We start from the raw sequence: 17,610 nt of genomic DNA, 5'->3' as shown, positions 1-17,610 counted from the left end.
AACTAAATAGCAAATGTTGTTCAGCAGTTAAACGTCAAAAACGCGTAGACGTGCGTCATAACTTTTGTAGGCCTATTTACTTCCCCCCCTTTTTCTCTGATATTTATATATATATATATATATATATATATATAAAATATTTAGGCTAGGCTACTGACTGATGTGGAAAGAAATCATGCATTGGAATATGCTATTTGTTTTACAGTAGTAGGCTATTAGATGTACCAAAAGATGAACATAGCAGTAGAATATGGGTGCGCGTGCACGTATCGTCTAGGGTCAGAGGGGTCCGCGCGCAGCGGCCAAATAGTTCGCCTTGATGTCTGTGGACTTTAGACACGCGATCACAGTGTACACATGCAGATTTTTTTTTAGACTTCACTAAAGGTTAGAGAAATAGATCGAGCAACAGTTCACATTGAGAGGAAGTGTCTCCAGGACCCCCAGGCGCTCCATTAACTAAAAGAGAACCAGTATTTGGCGTCTCAGTGGCTGCATGTTTTAGATGGTTTTAGGTTCTTTTTTTACCACAATTGTAATTCGGTCCATTTGCATTTGCAGCTCCAGTTGACGGATAAAAACGATTTATAAGAGTTTGTGAGATGCGACTGTCCAGATCTTTGTCAATAACATCATTAAGTGGACTTCCACAATGGGAAGAGGAAAGTCTACCTGTGGAAGATCTCCTGCTCTTTGAGGTCGCCTGGGAAGTAACTAATAAGGGTAAGAACTTACAATAGGCTACTGTTTGTATATTTTCACTGTGCACTTTTTAATTTTTTATAATTTCGTTTAATTTTTGAGTGCATTTCCAATTAGGCAATTTTGTCAAATTATGCAAAAGGTATAGGCTACCCTGTAAAAAAGTATATTTTATGGTAGGCCTATTTATTTTGATACATAAAATGCTAGGTATGAGCTAAGCCTTTTCCAGGCAAATATGTAGGCCATTTTATTCCATAAATGCTTACGCTTTATTTTACGATGGTCCCCTTGATTTCAACTCACTTTCATTAGAGTATATTAGTAGATTGGTTGGGTATAGGTGTTAGTAGAATAAGTTGATGTAATTGCAAAGTTACTTATAGTTAGTAGAATTTCTGTTGGGGACCATCAAAGTAAAGTGTTAGGAGATATTAAGCAGACAGTCAACTAATACACTAGTTGACATGTAGGTGTAATGTTACTTAGTTAACAGAATGTTCAAAAGGGACCATAAAAATTGCCTCACAAATATTAAAATTACGTTTCATCCCCTTAATTACCACCACATAATCATATTTTTGCTGTAAATGACATAGGTCTATAATGTAATTGGTTAGTGATAATAAAACAAAACAAACTTACAATTTACCCGAGACGCATGTCTATTGTCCACAAATTAAAAAAGATTCTAAAATTCAATTAGGCAAAAAAGTACTCAAAGCTGAAGAATGACTTCACAATTGTCAAAATCTTATTCAAAATCTTAAAATGTATTGCTAACCTCAGCAAGGTATTGTGTGTTTGGCCCTTGAAATTGCGCACATTTGACCTCAAGATTGTTCACCTCTTTATCAGAAGACTTGAAATAGTTAAACAAGACAGAGCTGTCATTTATAAATGCATGTGTGTAGCATTCATACACTCTTGTGGGGCCGTGTAGCTGGTTAATTATTAAGCTCCAGATCAATTACCAGATTTTGAGACCTAATTCTGTTTTGTATGGATCGTTTTAGAACAGGGGGTTTCAATCTTTTAAATCCAAATATGATCATCCTCATGCGAGGGACTCCATCCTAAAATTTTAAAGGAAGTTATATATTTTCAAGTATAAAATCCCAATTAATACTGTGGAAAAATTAATATATAAATGTCAATTAAGTTACATTCCTTTTTTTTTTTTTTTTTTTTTAGTACTGTATACTCTATGTATTGTTTAAATAAAAATGTATTTATTTGTATATTTATATTTTACAAATGTCAATCATTTTAATCAAATGTGTTTATTTAAATTAACTTATTTTAATAAATGTATTAATCAAATTTATTTTAATTAGTTTAACCTTTTTATTTTATTTTTTTTTTTTTATATTTTTTACACTGCTTTTCTCTAAAGTTTTCCACAACCCCCTAACACTCATTTGTGGCCCCCTGGGGGTCTCCATCTTCTTGTTACAAAATGGCTTTTGAAAATTTTATTATGTCCAGATTTATCCCTATAAATGTGGGTGATAGTTCATTGGGTGGGTGATAATTCTGTCATCATTTACTCACCCTTAAGTTGTTCCAAACCTGTATGAGTTTCTTAGTTCTGTTCAACACAAAAGAAGATATTTAGAAGAATATCGGTAACCTAACAGTTGATGGACCCCATTGACTTGCATAGTTTATTTTTTATTTTTTGACTATGGAAGTCAATGGGGACAGTCAACTGTTATAAAGGGGATAGTATCTTCTTTTGTTTTCAAGAGAACTAAGAAACTCATACAGGTTTATAACAACCTGAGGGTGAGTAAATTAATTTCCATTTTTGGGTGAACTATCCCTTTAAGTTTTAATTTTAACAATGGTCTCATTTTGTTCCTTTTCTCATTCATAAATGTTTTATTTCCATATATCTCCAGTGGGGGGTATATATACTGTTATTCAGACTAAAGCAAAGATCACAGTGGACGAATGGGGTGAGAACTACTTTATGATGGGACCCTACTACGAACACAACTTCAAGACCCAGGTGGAGAAATGTGAACCTCCAAGCCAAGCCATCAAAGCCGCCATGGACTCCTTGAGTAACAACGGTTGCAAGGTATTGCGTATACAGTTATTGGTGTCCTATCAGGATGTCCGCATCGCACACACATAGGCCCTGGACAGGTTTATTGTGGGTCTAGTCATTTTTCCAATTAACAAAAATGTTTAAAAGCTGATCTAGCGTCAGTACACCTGCTGTATTAGTATCAGATAATTAGACAGAAAATAAAGCGGCTTTTAAATTGTATTCACCAGCGTATCTTGGGTATAAAAAAGATTTGTTGCTGTTCATTTTTCTTAGTAATTTTTTCTTAGTCTCATTCTGACCAGAAGATGACGCTAGAGGATCCCTGTAAGGGGAAGCAAATCAAATATCCATTTTGAGTTAAACAGCACCAGCAGAGGCACTATGAATTTTATTTTATCAGAAAACGTTTATGTTTATGACATAAAACAATTACTTGTTTCTTGGATAGCAAAGTCTTTAATTTTATAGATTCCAACAAGAATAGAAATAAGTGGGGTCTTCCTACTGCCTATATATGTTGGTATATTTGCCTATTTTGATGATATTGCCTTCAATTTCTCTCTACATGCAGGTTCACTTTGGCCGCTGGTTGATTGAGGGCAGTCCGTACGTCATCCTCTTTGATATTGGGGCAGCTGCCTGGAACCTGGACCGCTGGAAGGGGGATCTGTGGGACACATGCAACATCGGGCTGCCCTATCACGACAGGGAGGCCAACGACTCGCTCATCTTTGGTTCTCTTGTGGCCTGGTTCTTCAAGGAGGTAAACTTTACACTAAAAGCCATCTGAGTGTACATAGCTGTAGTCTTCCAGTCTGTCTGAGCTGAAATATGAATTGATTCAGTGTGTTAACTTGTAGACATTGGGATTAATCTGCTGATGATATTAAACCTGTCTGTCTCCTTCTGCAGTTAACAGACCAACTTCAGGACAATCCCAACGTAATTGCTCATTTCCACGAATGGCAGGCTGGGACAGGACTTGTACTGAGCCGCTCCCGCAAGATTCCCATGGCAACCGTTTTTACCACACACGCCACCCTACTGGGGCGGTACTTGTGCGCTGGTAATGCAGACTTCTACAACAACCTGGACAAGGTGAGGATATTTTTCACACTGTACATCAGAGGTTCTCAACCTTTTTGACTTGAAGGCCCTTCACTGTCCAACACAATATTCTAAGGCCCCCTACATAATATAATATTGCATTATAATATATATATGCCGAATTTTGACCCCAGCCCTTGAGTCCCCAGTATAGATAGGTTTAGGAATAGGTGTGGGGTTGGGGTTAGGATTAGGCAACCAGGTTGCGGCCTCAATGAGGGGGTTAATAGTTTTTAGAGGGGGTTAGAGTCCAAATTGTATTCAAATGTAACATTAACCCATCATGCATTCTGTGTGCTCGTCCATTGCCTGTTATTTTAGTAAGTAATTACTAGTACTGCAGAAATAGATCGATTAGAAAATATTTGCAAAAACTGCTGAACAGTGGGCCCCTAGGCTAATATCTTAGGTAAGCCTATGCGTTAATCCGCCCCGATACACACACACACACACACACACACACACACACACAGCTGTGCAAAAGTTTGTGTTCGGTACGATATATATATATATATATTTTTTTTATGTTTTTGAAAAAAGTATTTTCTGCTCACCAAGGCTGCATTTATTTAATCATAAATACAGTAAAAACAGGAATATTTTGAAATATTATTACAATTTAAAATAAATGTTTTCTATTGTAATATATTTTAAAATGTCATTTATTCCTGTGATGGTGAAGCTGAATTTTCAGCACCATTACTGCAGTGTCACATGATCCTTCAGAAATCATTCTAATATGCTGATTTACTGCTCAAGAAACATTTCTTATTATCAGTGTTGAAAACAATTGTCCTTTTTTGTGTGAAAACTAGTGATGGGGACGAGAGCGCCTATGCCGAGTCCGAGTCAAGACCGAGTCTTTGAAGGGTCGAGTCCGAGTCGAGACCGAGTCCGTTGGTTTTCAAATTCAGTCGAGTCCGAGTCAAGACCGAGTCTTTGAAGGGTCGAGTCCGAGTCGAGACCGAGTCCGTTGGTTAACATGGGAGGATTTGAACTTGAAACACGGGAGTGTACTGACGCCGTGGTTAAAACAACATTGCTTATGTTTGTTCATGTTTATTTGAGGCTATAAATTAATTAGAAGATCGGTTCACGAGCAGCTTTAACTGATGCTCTACAGCGATCTGTCACGGCACATTTAAGAGCCACAAAACGGTATTTATTGTTTAAATTTCTTTTAAAAAATGACCAAATTTGAAAGGCGAGACTTTGTTTAATATGTTTAATATCAAAAGTAACCGAAAAATAACCTGTTCTGTCCTGTCTGTCAGCGTGTTGTCAGTCTCCTCTCTGCTCCGCGATGTATTTTTCACTGCGTGAGAACATGGTGTGGCGTGAGAACGGCTTGTCGGACATAGCGACAGTAACTAAGGGGGCGGGTCTTTGCGAACAGTCAATAAAAATTTTCTAGTGGTATGTATTCTAGTGGACTAGTGATGGGACGAGACCGCCTATGCCGAGTCCGAGTCAAGACCGAGTCTTTGAAGGGTCGAGTCCGAGTCAAGACCGAGTCTTTGTAAGAACAAGTCCGAGTCGAGTCCGAGAAAGCAGAAATCGGTCTCGAGACCGGACTCGAGTCCGAGACCGGACTCGAGTACTACATCACTAGTGAAAACTGTGACACATTTTCTTCAGGATACTTTTTGTAAATGTCAAAAGAACAGCATTTATTTGAAATATAATTATTTTGTAACATTATAAAAGTCTTTACTCTCACTTTTGATAAACTGAATGCATCCTTGCTGAAAAAAAGTATTAATTTCTGAAAAATAGTAATTCATTACGGACCCCAAACTTTGGAATGGTAGTGTATATATTTTGTAAACCTTATTCTCGTAACACAGTGTCTGTATTGTATACATAAACATTTTGAGTGAACCACATTAAATACTTCTGCTTACATAGTAAAACGTTTAATTTTCACATATTGCACAATACATTACAATAAATAAAGAAAACTACAAAAAAAAGTGTGCTCCACAGAAATCAATCAAGTTAGTTGGTGTAGTGAACACTTATTAGAGGTGAAACTGAGCAAGTGAGAGTGCATGCAGACTGCAGTGATAATTGGGGCTGGTGTAGTGAGCATAAAGGTCATCATGCCTGAAGGTTGACTGAAGAATAATTGACAGCATCTTATGATTTACCGACTGACGCTATCGCCTATTGGCCCCAGAGAGACTTCCTTCACCTGCTGATGGGGGGAAGCTCTGAGACTTTTTAAAATTAATATTGCATTGTTTTCAATGAAAAATGGTAGAATCAGACTCATTATTCTAACTACATCAGGATTGTGACTAAAAGTTTATTATTATGAAAATAAAATAATATTTTTGATCTGTAAATTCTGTATAAGTTTGCAAAAACAATCTACTTTGCATCCAAGGGACTATAGTCTCCCCATTTAATCTAATTTTATTTCTTATTTCATGCAGTTTAACGTAGACCAAGAGGCAGGAGAGAGGCAGATCTACCATCGCTACTGTTTGGAGAGGGCTGCTGTACACTGCGCGCATGTCTTCACCACCGTGTCCCAGATTACAGCTGTGGAGGCCAATCACATGCTCCATAGACAGCCAGGTATTACAGAGCCCCTCATCTGCCTCATAATTAACTTCTGAATACATGATGTTGAAAATATCATGTTTGTATGCACTGCCCTTGCAGATGTGGTCACCCCAAACGGCCTGAATGTTAAGAAGTTCTCAGCCATGCATGAGTTCCAGAACCTGCACTCCATGAACAAATCCAAGATCCAGGAGTTTGTAAGAGGTCACTTCTATGGGTTAGATCTCTTTTCTGTCTGCACAATAACACACACACTCGTAAAAAAAAGATATATATATTGGTGCTTGTTATCATTTCTTTAAAAAAAATCTCTTCTCACTGGCAGCTATCTGGACTTCAATCTGGAAAAGACCCTGTTCTTTTTCATCGCCGGACGATATGAGTTTTCAAATAAAGGAGCAGACCTGTTCCTCGAATCTCTGTCCAGATTAAACTACTTGCTAAGGGTATGAACAGTCACTGCTGTACTTATACAACTTAGTTTCTTCATAAAATATAATTATCTAGTTTAAGCATACCAGTCAAAGCAAAAGATGTTCATAATTGATTGTATGTTTGTGTAATGGCTAACAGGTTCATAAGAGTGATGTTACAGTGGTTGTGTTCTTTATCATGCCTGCCAAAACCAACAACTTCAATGTGGAGTCTCTTAAAGGACAGGCTGTACGCAAGCAAATGTGGTGCGTAACTGCTTGAGTATATAACCTTCATTACTAGTCTTAATCAATTAAACAGGCAAAGGGACAAAACCATCGAACAGGAAACCAGCGAGCGCCCAGAAATGCAGTGTAACATACAAGACTTTGCAATAAGTGACTGAGTTAACCAGGTTTATATATATATATATATATATATATATATACAGGGGCTGAATCCGAAATCGCCCCTAAACCCTCAACCACTATTCCCTATGTTAGTCCACTAATACAGTTCATTTCAAGGAGTGGATGAAAACGAGTGATCGAATTCGGACAGCCATTGAGCATACATTGGTTGCATGCTCGTTATGCAATGTGGGATTGAATAAGTGCACTCAGTAACGTCCACTATGGTTTCGGACACCATTACAAATGGCTGTCCTCTCAAATAACACACTATTTGAGGGTATAGGGGGCGATTTCGGATTCAGCCAGAGTTAACAGGGTAAATGAGAAACAGCTGAAACTAATCAGGGATAATGAGTCTGGACAAAGGATTCTGGGAAATGCAGTTCATGGTGGAATGACAATGGTCTGGGGGGGAGTGCTCTCTGGTGGCTATCCTGGTTTTTATTTATTTTAGGCTACTCATGGGCCGAGAGTTAATTTTGGATCTTGGGTTTTGGATCTCTATTTCTAGTAGCTCACAACAATTAGAGTAGAGCCCTGATGCTGGATCAGATTTCCCACTAGTTTTACTTATATTTATTGCAAAAAAAGGTAATGGCTCTTCTATTCAGATGGCTTTAGTGTGCAAGACTTCTCCAATATATTTTTCGTCTGTCTCTCAGGGACACAGCTCAGTCGGTGAAGGAGAAGTTCGGCAAAAAGCTTTACGAGGGCTTGTTAAGGTTGGTGGTTTCCACTCTCTATAAACCCTCCCTCGTACAGACCCGACAAAACAGGGCTCAAAATTGATGTGACCGTAAATGTTGTCAGTATGTGATGATGAAGAGTGATGAACATTTGATGTCATAAACTGGAGTGGCTGAGTAACCTTCAAGTGTTGATATTTCACAGTGTCTACCAAGTGTTGATGAGAATACACTACACTTCCCCTGGGAGTTGTCAGATTATAGGATATTTATAATGGCATTGTGTGATGTCAATAGTTCATTTCCCATGTGTGATCATGGAGCAAGACAGTGTGTGTGTGTGTTTGTAGGATCTCATCTAATGAAGTTCTCCTGCGTTCACAGGGGTGAGATCCCAGACATGAGCAAAATCCTGGACCGAGATGATTTCACAATCATGAAGAGGGCCATTTATGCAACACAGGTCAGACAAAATGTTGCACAACTCTTAAATCACAAGAGGCCACATTGAAAAATAACCAAATGAATAATTTAACCATATTACTGTGCTTTCAAGGTATCAGTTTGTGATATCCCTAAAACATTCTAGTTAGTGGGTTTGAGAGAGAGAGAGAGAGAGAGAGAGAGAGAGAGAGAGAGAGAGAGAGATGTTTAAAACTGGTTATTTAGTTCATGTTCAAGTTCATTGGCTACTCCTATGTACTCAAACTATTTAGACACTTTTTTTAAGAGAAGCAATTTATTAAAAATAAAGCCAATTTAAATGTTGCATTTTGAATTGATTTAATTGATTTAAATTGTTTACATTTGACTACATTTTTAAAGCTGAATTAAATCAGCAGTTTCAAAAGTCTTTATTTGTCCTCTTTTTATTTTTGAAATAATACTTTGATACATACATGTCAGCCAGTCTCTTACCTTGTGCTATTTTCATGTCTCTTGCATTATGCTCTCTTCTCACATGCTAAAATAATTTCAACTCTAATCACATTTATTTATTTGATAAGTAGCCATGAAAAAAGGATAATATCAGCTGGTCATTATCACAAAAGAAACCCTTTCAGGATGATACTACAAATTATCTTTATGTATTAAACTTAACCCATATGTAGTTTTGATTTAATTAATTCTGTAAAATCTAATCTAATTCATATTTCCTTCTCTTTTTGAGAACATCACTTAATCATGTTTTAGGACAAACTATGGGTCTAAAGATGGACGTCTTTGAATTAATGAGTAAATGATTTCAGGGGGGGGTTTCATTCATTCTCTCCTGCCCTGCATCTGTTTTGTATGAATGGACTCTAATCAAAGGTCAGGCTGAGGTTATAGCGAATATCGACATACTAAGCCTCTGTAAATCTGTGGAGGAATCCCCTGCATCATTCTACTGGATTACTGGCGGAGCGGTTTGTGTTACAGATCTCAGTGACGTATTTAACCTGACTGTCTGCGGTCGATAGATTGAATGTGTTACTGAGATTTATTCTACAGCTTCTTAATGGCAGTGTTATGAGCAGAACGTCAATATACAGCCACTCCGGTTAGATTTATTTGGGTATCAATATTTCGGGGAGCTAGCGAAGGAGAGATATCGATCTGTTAGTGTTGGTGTTTGTTTATAAAGAAGGAATGAGAGTAAAAAATGAGGCTAATTTTTCTGGAGAGTTAAAGTCCACTCACTCTTTTCCTGTGACTCAGTCTCTGGAATTTAATAGCAAGAATAATGGATATTAGAAACCATTGAAATGGTGCAAGTAAGTGCAGAGCAGGCAGCCAAGTTTTTTTTATAACTTAAATGGAGTTTCTAAACTTTGAACCTCATGATTTTTATTCAACGACTGCTTATGGATTGCTGATTTCTTTATTTGTTAACCTTTCATACACTTCAGGACTTATGTTCATGTCTTTGTCCTTCGTAGAGACACTCTCTCCCTCCAGTAACAACTCACAACATGCTGGATGACTCCACAGACCCCATCCTGAGCAACATCCGCCGAATCGGCCTCTTCAATGGACGCAATGACAGAGTGAAGGTGTGCAGTTCACGATGTCTGACCCCAGTAGATTTAGACGAGCATAAAAACACGTTTATCACCGCACGTTTCAGTTTTATCTACTGACCCCAGGTCATACTTATAGTTAAGCCCTGAATGTCCATGTAGGAGCCCTGGTTGTCTTGAGTTCATGTTAAGTGCATCACATGATGCATTAAAGATGTGTTGTATTGATTGACTGTGGTAAATCTTTATAAAAATGTGTGTATGAATGGCCTTGAAGTATTAATTGTCAGTATTTGTCAGATTGTGTTCCATCCGGAGTTCCTGTCCTCCACCAGTCCCCTGCTGCCCATGGACTATGAGGAGTTTGTGCGCGGCTGCCATCTGGGAGTGTTTCCATCCTACTATGAACCATGGGGCTACACGCCAGGTTTCACACACAACGCTTTTTAGTACCTTTCACATCTTTGATTCGGTCACAATCTTGCATTCAGCTTTGTGACTCGACTGTGACATCAGAATTTAAGCTCGATTTTATACAATAGCATTTTTATATTCACCTTTTTTCCTGAACGTGGACGTTTTGCCTGACTTGTACCAGAATTAGGCTTTATATTTCTGATCTCCTGTGTTTCTAGTCAAATTAGCATATTTTCCAAACTGAAAATGTAACGTTAAACCTGTGAAAGGGGTTTACAGTCACTTTACAGTTTCGGAATGACCGTCTTTTCTCAGTGCCTCACACGTCAAAGTGTAATGAGTGCGTAGATGATGAAGCATCATGCAAGGTTAGCTACACTGAAAACAGATAGTTTTATATTCGGGCGGGGGCGGGGGGGGGGGGGGGGGGTATATATGGGGGGGTCGAGGTCATGGTACAAAGGAAGTTGAAATTAGTCCAAACCATCCCTTTAATATTTAATGTTATTGTTATCGGCCCGTTGAGAAAATTTGGCCGATATATTAAAGCCGATAAATAATGGATTATTATTTACTTCAGCTGAGACACTTAAGATGTGCACTGTTCACCATGATGGTAATCATGGAAATAACTTCAAAAAAGGAAAATACAGTTAAGTACAACATGTGCTGTCATATAGGCTACAAAAAATTATTGAGAACATTATAATTGTGTGCTTGGGACATGGATTTTAATGGTGAGACTTTTGTTTTGTAGTCAGGCTCTCAGAAATTAAATAAAACCTTGGATTTTGATTTATCGGCCAATATATCTGTTATCGGTTCTCAAATGTAAAGAATTATCAGTTATCGGTTCGGTTCATCCCTACTTTTCAGGAATTCCTTCATTTTATTGATGTTGTTGAGGCAGACAGAAACAGCACAGCTTAAGCCTGCCGTCACGGTTAGATAGGAAGATGAAGATGAACAGATTAAGATCAATATACATCTATTTTAATGAAAGTTCTCCAAGCGGGCAGACAGGCAGAATAAATACAACCATACATAACGGAAATCGAACTAAGACAGAGTGAACGGGAGGAACTAAATAGCAAACACAGATGATGGTAATTAATAGGACACAGGTGATACAGATGAACTAATGATGGTAACCAGGGAGACAGACTAGTGGCGGAAAACTGAACAAAGGAACATGGCAACTAACTGAAAAGTCCATTAACACAGGGGCGACACCTGCGCTCATTTTTATTTTTAGTAATTTTCAAAAAGATTCTGTATAATTAATTCAGTCGCTCTTTTTATCCTGTACAACAATGGGTTCCACATGGAGACGGCATTCAAACGGAAGTTAGAATCTATCATGGCGGCTCTCATAGGTTACTCAGGAAAAAGGTGGATATACACAGCTTAATTGTTTATTTGTTTATAAATGTATACAGTATATTTAAAAAGCAGATTTTTTGTAACCTTCTTTGTCATTTTAGGATAAACATGTATTGCGTATGACTCTTGTTGATCATCATCTGTAATCTGATGTGTTCAGGTGAGTGTACTGTAATGGGAATTCCCAGCGTAACCACCAATCTATCTGGGTTTGGCTGTTTCATGGAGGAACATGTCTCCGACCCGTCTGAATATGGTGAGTGAATCTTGAAACGAGTCACTGCTCTCCAAAACTATTTGCACAGCTTTATTGTTTTTGTATTATCAATATGTTTTAATTGCATTACATTGTGTATTTTGACTAAATCAATGTTGTAGGAATCTACATTGTGGACCGGCGGTTCCGTTCTGCAGACGAGTCGTGTAACCAGCTGACTCAGTTCATGTTTTCATTCTGCCAAAAGTCGCGCAGACAGCGAATAATCCAACGCAACCGAACAGAGAGACTCTCTGACCTGCTGGACTGGCGATACCTCGGACGGGTGAGTATCTTCTCAGCTCACGCTCTGCCTCTGAGTACTCGGGTGTGATTCACCTTTATTTCATTGGTTAACATTGTGTAAAAAGACATTGGTAAATTTGCATGTTTTCTTTATCAAATGACTTGGTTGTCTGTGTTTCTCTCTGCTCAGTTCTACATGCAAGCCAGGCATCTGGCCCTCAGCAGATCCTTCCCTGCTAAATTCAAAATGGACCATCTCAACCTCACATCGGTGAGCCCTGCTAACACTCACACTCGCTCAGATGCACATTAATGCTCTCGCACTGACAATGACAACACAATTCTGCACTACTTGTAAGCTGTGTGCTTAGTTTCATCATATTATATGAACCTAAAGGTCAAGGACATTATATACACCATTATTCAAAAGTTCGGGGTGAGTAAGATAAAAAATTTATACTTTTATCAAGCAGGGATGCATTAAATTGATCAAAATTGACAGTCAGGACTTTTACATTGTTACAGAAAAATTCTACTTTGAGTAAATAGGCTATAAGCAGCCCTGAAGGGCAAAGTAAAAAAAAAAAAATCTTATGTAAGAAATAAACTCCCTTCCAAAAATCACTCAAATACACCTTTCGTTCAAAGATACGCATATATGACATCATCCATAGACATCATTAAATCATTATCAGCACAGCAGGTTAATGCTGATTAGGAGCAAAAACTTTATATTGAGTTTCGCCTCATCTCTCTGCTCTCAAAAATGCTAATCCGGGTGTTATTGAATGTACTGTATGACATCTAACACTCCTGAGTGATGAGGATGCACCGCAGTTGAGCTTCGTTCTTGAGTTTAATTGACAGGATAACATTTACCTGCTCAGGAAGACGACTTTATTCGTATTTGAGCTCACTCACAGTTGTTCTACACATATGCTTTAAAAAGACTACACACATACATACACACAGAAAATTAAAGTGAGACAGATGTGTGAAATCAATGAATCAACAAGTCTCTTGTTTATCATTATATCAGAATCAGTATGAGTGACTGAATCTTTTCGTTTGCACAGACACAAGGTTTCCGTTACCCGCGACCCTTATCCGTCCCTCCATCCCCATCAGCTTCTCTCCACTCCACCCCTCACCACAGCGATGAGGAAGATGACGACACCTATGACGAAGACGAGGAGGCCGAGAGGGACAGGCAGAACATCAAGGCTCCTTTCACTCTGGGTGCGGAGCCTGAGGGTAAGCAACCGCTGGAAAATGGGAGTTAAGATCCGCACCCTCCTGCTCCTGTAGCTCAGGCATATTTACACCTGCTACCCTTTAAGAATGTGCTACAGCCTTTACATGGATTATTGATATCACCAAAGTATGAACAAGAAGATATCTTGAACATACAGTGGCGTCCAAAAGTCTGAGATCATGTCAAAAAATGTGGGTTACACTTTATTTTAGGGTGTCCTTGTTACTGTGTAAATATGCAGGATGTACTGAGTAATATTAATTAACATGTATTAGGGTTTGGTTTAAGGTTAGTTGCATGTTATTATGCATTGTTTACTGTTATTACTATAGCAAGTACATGTAAAATGTGTAACAGACTAAAATAAAGTGTTATCAACATTTGCCGTTAAAAATTCCGGTAACACTTTATTTTACAGGTACTGTAGTAATAACTATAAATTATGCATAATTACATGCAAATAACCCTAAACAAAACCCTAACCCCTATTATATAGTAAGTACATGTAGTTAATTATTATTACTTAGTACGTAAATGTATAATTACACTGTAACATGGACACTTTAAAACTATTTTTAACCAAAATTCTATTTAAAATTGAAAATGCTGATAAGTACTCATTTGTCATTGTGGATGCTTTACTGATAATAGAGTATGTAATAAAAATATAGAAAAAAACGAAAACATTTTCACTATTAAGTCTCAGACAGTCCACTATATGAAATATCATGTGTGTTCCACTGGTGAGATATTAGTGGGCTATTTTTATTTTTGGTATATTGGTGCCATGAGGCTGTAATAGAGAACATGTAAAAGAAATCTGATGTATTTTTTCCCTTTAACATACTTTTATATATTTCCAAGATTTGCAAAGTTTTAATAACAACATTAATGTGCAGAAATGTAAAACATCCCACCCATGTTTGGAAATGTTAGTGTCCTTGTTATGCGTTACATGTACTGACTATATGTAAATTATGCATAATTACAAGCAACTAAACCAAACCGTAATCCTATGTTGTTAATTAATATTGCTTTGAGTTTGTACACAATGGTATAATTACACTGTAACAAGGACATCTTCAAATAAACTGCGACCAAAAAAAGTCTCACTCATGGTAGCAGTTATCAGTGCAAATTTAGTTTAATTAATTGAGAAAAAGTTCAGACATTCTCAAATATGTATTTTACAGACCATTCAATTCACATGTTGATTTAACATGAGAAAATGAAAAGGAAACAAAGTCTGTACAGAATTTCAATCATCATAAATAGTCTCTTTTCCAAGATGATATGTCTTGAAAAAACAATCCAATATTTCACCTGAAATAAAACAAAAAGAAATTAAAATGCCTTAAAATCAGTCCTTGCTCTATTCATTGTGTTACTTAAATTATCAGTCCAACTCCACGTGGAATGATGCAAACAATCTGGAAACATACATAACTCAACTCCACATTAATCGAGTCTAACTGTAATAGCGTTGAACAGTAAATGATGAACCTTCAGAGAAGTTAAACACAGGCATCATCGTAGCTGAGGGTGAACTTGAAAACATTAAATTCCACATGATTCAGATGTAAGAGTGAGTTGTTCGAGCTCTCTTAGCGGGTTTCAGTAAAGCTCACCCTGGTCTCTGGCTTGCTGGAGAACATTTAAGAGAAACGCAGCCGCTTTAGACATGCTCAGGTTTTCTGTGTTTTGGCTGCGTGACTCTGTAGAGAGAGTTTACAATTTACATTAGCGTTCATGCTGCAATGTAATTGCATTAGAAGTACACTGTAAAAAAAATGATTGTTGGTTTAACTTACATTTTTAATTTCAATGAACTCAAAACTTTAAGTTAATACAATGGAGATTGGTTTAATAAATAGAAACGCAAAATATGTTATCTGAAGGTGATTTAGTGAAAAAGTTTAGAGAAAATATTTTTTACAGTGTAGAAACTTGTATTTACTAGCTTACAATTAGTATTTTACACTTGTTGCGTGCAACATGAACACTGCAGTTTCACCATGCATGCATAGATAACGGTTAAGCTTACAAATTATGAGAAATATAATAAATAATTCATACCCAAGCGTATTGTGTCATACAAGTCGCCTTCATTTCTGTCTTCTGACACAAAGCGCCGCCCCTCTATAATAAACATGAAAAGTTAATTTGGAAAAAAATGGATCATATATGGAGTTTTAGACACAAATATGGTTGAAAAACAGCAGTAACTTACGTGTTCCTTTCAGATATAACATGGCTTGGGGTGTCCAATTCCGACGCTGAAAACTGGCCTTTAATAAAAAATGTATATATACAATAAATTATATATATATATTTGCACCGTTTCATATAAAACAGAATTAAGTATTATTTTAAAATCTAAAATATTTATACAAAATATATATTTTGAACATTTTTAAATTCAAATAATAAATGTTTAGTTAAAATATTAAACAAAGTATAATATGATGGATCTCATTACCTTGGGCGCACTCCAAGAATGGGACACGAATGTTGCCAGAAGTAACAGCGCAAGTGCGTACGCCGCAAGAGTCCTTAAATCCTGGAAATGGGAAGTCATGTTAAAATTGATCATTTACCATGTACACTGCATTGCAATTAGCCTTTTATAACACTGCATAAAGCCTCTTTTCTCTTCAATGTAAATTATATTGTGAACAAAAGTATCAAAATTCCTAATAAAATGACTAAATTCCTCCCGTCTAGTTGTAAGTTAATTGTTGAAAGTGTTCGAGGCGAACGCAAGCGTGAATGTGGACTTACTTTCATAGTGTCAGACGTCCTCTTCAGCTGTTGAGTCTCAGAGGAAAGATCAAGAGTGAAGACTGTGAAGTCTGTGCTTGATATTTATAATCATCAGGGTGGGGGAATGCTGAATGAATTAGTCTTCAGCTATAGGTCAAGTCCCATTGATTCACGACGGGGCCGGACCACGAACCTTTCAGAACCATTAGTTAACCCTTCCTTTAAAAATAATAAACCTACATTATTGCTATGCCGTTTGAAGACACGCATCTGTAAGTTAGGATGCTTTGCAGCTTTGCCGAAGGGAAATTTCCATTCATGTGCACTTTTAATAGTAACTAATGAAAAGAAGAGGGCGGAAAGTATTGATATGTTTACACCTTCAGCAATGAAGCGTCTCAAATACACCAGCTAATCGTTTTTTATGAATGAACAGTGAGCGGATGATGGGGTTTCCCATACATTTATATATATATAGTTTATATACATTTATATCTGCTGGGCTCTGCCTCCAAATTGCTTGTAATTTATGTCTCTTCTTGAAGGGAATAATGGATAAGAAACAACCTTATATATGTATGTTCTCTGAAATAGATTACAAGCGACAAATCTTGGCACAGTCTCATTCCTCACTGTAAAAAAGGACAAAATACTTGAGTCACCATTTGCCATTCTTCAGATTTCCAGAAGAAAACAATAAAACGAAATTTTTGAATATTAATATTCAAAAATTTGATATAGGCTACATACAGGTGCTGGTCATACAATTAGAATATCATCAAAAAGTTGATTTATTTCAAGAATTCAACTTAACAGGTGAAACTAATATATTATATAGACTCATTACATGCAAAGTGAGATATTTCAAGACTTTATGTGTTATAATTTTGATGATTATGGCTTACAGCTTATGAAACCACAAAATCAAAATCCCAGAAAATTTGAATATTACATGAAATCACACAGTAATTACACAGTGATACCATGGTCATTGAACCAGGTTTTGGTTCTTTTGGCAGTGTGGGCAGGTGCAAATCCTGCTGGAAAATGAAGTCAGCATCTCCATAAAGCTTGTCTGCTGAAGGAAGCATGAAGTGCTCTGAAAATGTCCTGGTAGACGGCTGCGTTGAGTGGACAGCACAGTGGACCAACACCAGCCGATGACATGGCTCCCCAAACCAACACAGACTGTGGAAACTTCACACTGGACTTCAAGCATCTTGGATTGTGTGCCTCTCCATTCTTCCTCCAGACTCTGGGACCTTGGTTTCCAAATGAGATGCAAATTTTGCTCTCATCAGAAAAGAGGACTTTGGTCCACTGTGCTTTATTAAA

General features: G+C 37.2%; 2 protein-coding genes across 3 annotated transcripts; one reads left to right on the top strand and one right to left on the bottom strand.

Annotated features, from left to right (window-relative positions):
* The first annotated feature begins 383 nt into the window (after positions 1-383).
* gys2 (glycogen synthase 2) lies at positions 384-14,961 on the top strand. Of its 2 annotated transcripts, XM_084408433.1 has the most exons (17): positions 396-473; positions 562-723; positions 2,607-2,788; positions 3,333-3,524; positions 3,674-3,859; positions 6,307-6,451; positions 6,539-6,656; positions 6,765-6,885; positions 7,013-7,119; positions 7,929-7,988; positions 8,337-8,415; positions 9,875-9,988; positions 10,256-10,382; positions 11,916-12,011; positions 12,134-12,297; positions 12,448-12,528; positions 13,334-14,961. In XM_084408433.1, exons 2-17 carry the CDS (start codon positions 603-605, stop codon positions 13,538-13,540), a joined length of 2,100 nt encoding a protein of 699 aa, XP_084264559.1. In that variant the 5' UTR covers positions 396-473; positions 562-602; the 3' UTR covers positions 13,541-14,961. The 2 variants fall into 2 exon arrangements, with proteins under 2 accessions (XP_084264558.1, XP_084264559.1); XM_084408432.1 differs by having other exon boundaries at positions 384-723; positions 13,334-14,960.
* A 155-nt stretch (positions 14,962-15,116) lies between these two features.
* spx (spexin hormone) lies at positions 15,117-16,209 on the bottom strand. The gene is made up of 4 exons (XM_084408434.1): positions 15,992-16,209; positions 15,743-15,800; positions 15,589-15,651; positions 15,117-15,227 (listed from the first exon to the last, which is right to left on the bottom strand). Exons 1-4 carry the CDS (start codon positions 16,103-16,105, stop codon positions 15,127-15,129), a joined length of 336 nt encoding a protein of 111 aa, XP_084264560.1. The 5' UTR covers positions 16,106-16,209; the 3' UTR covers positions 15,117-15,126.
* Between the last annotated feature and the right edge of the window lie 1,401 nt (positions 16,210-17,610).

Source organism: Rutilus rutilus (genome assembly GCF_951802725.1).
Source record: "Rutilus rutilus genome assembly, chromosome: 4".
Taxonomy (NCBI): Eukaryota; Metazoa; Chordata; class Actinopteri; order Cypriniformes; family Leuciscidae; genus Rutilus; species Rutilus rutilus.
Note: the sequence above shows the minus strand (reverse complement) of the source record. Positions and strands in the feature narration are given on the sequence as shown.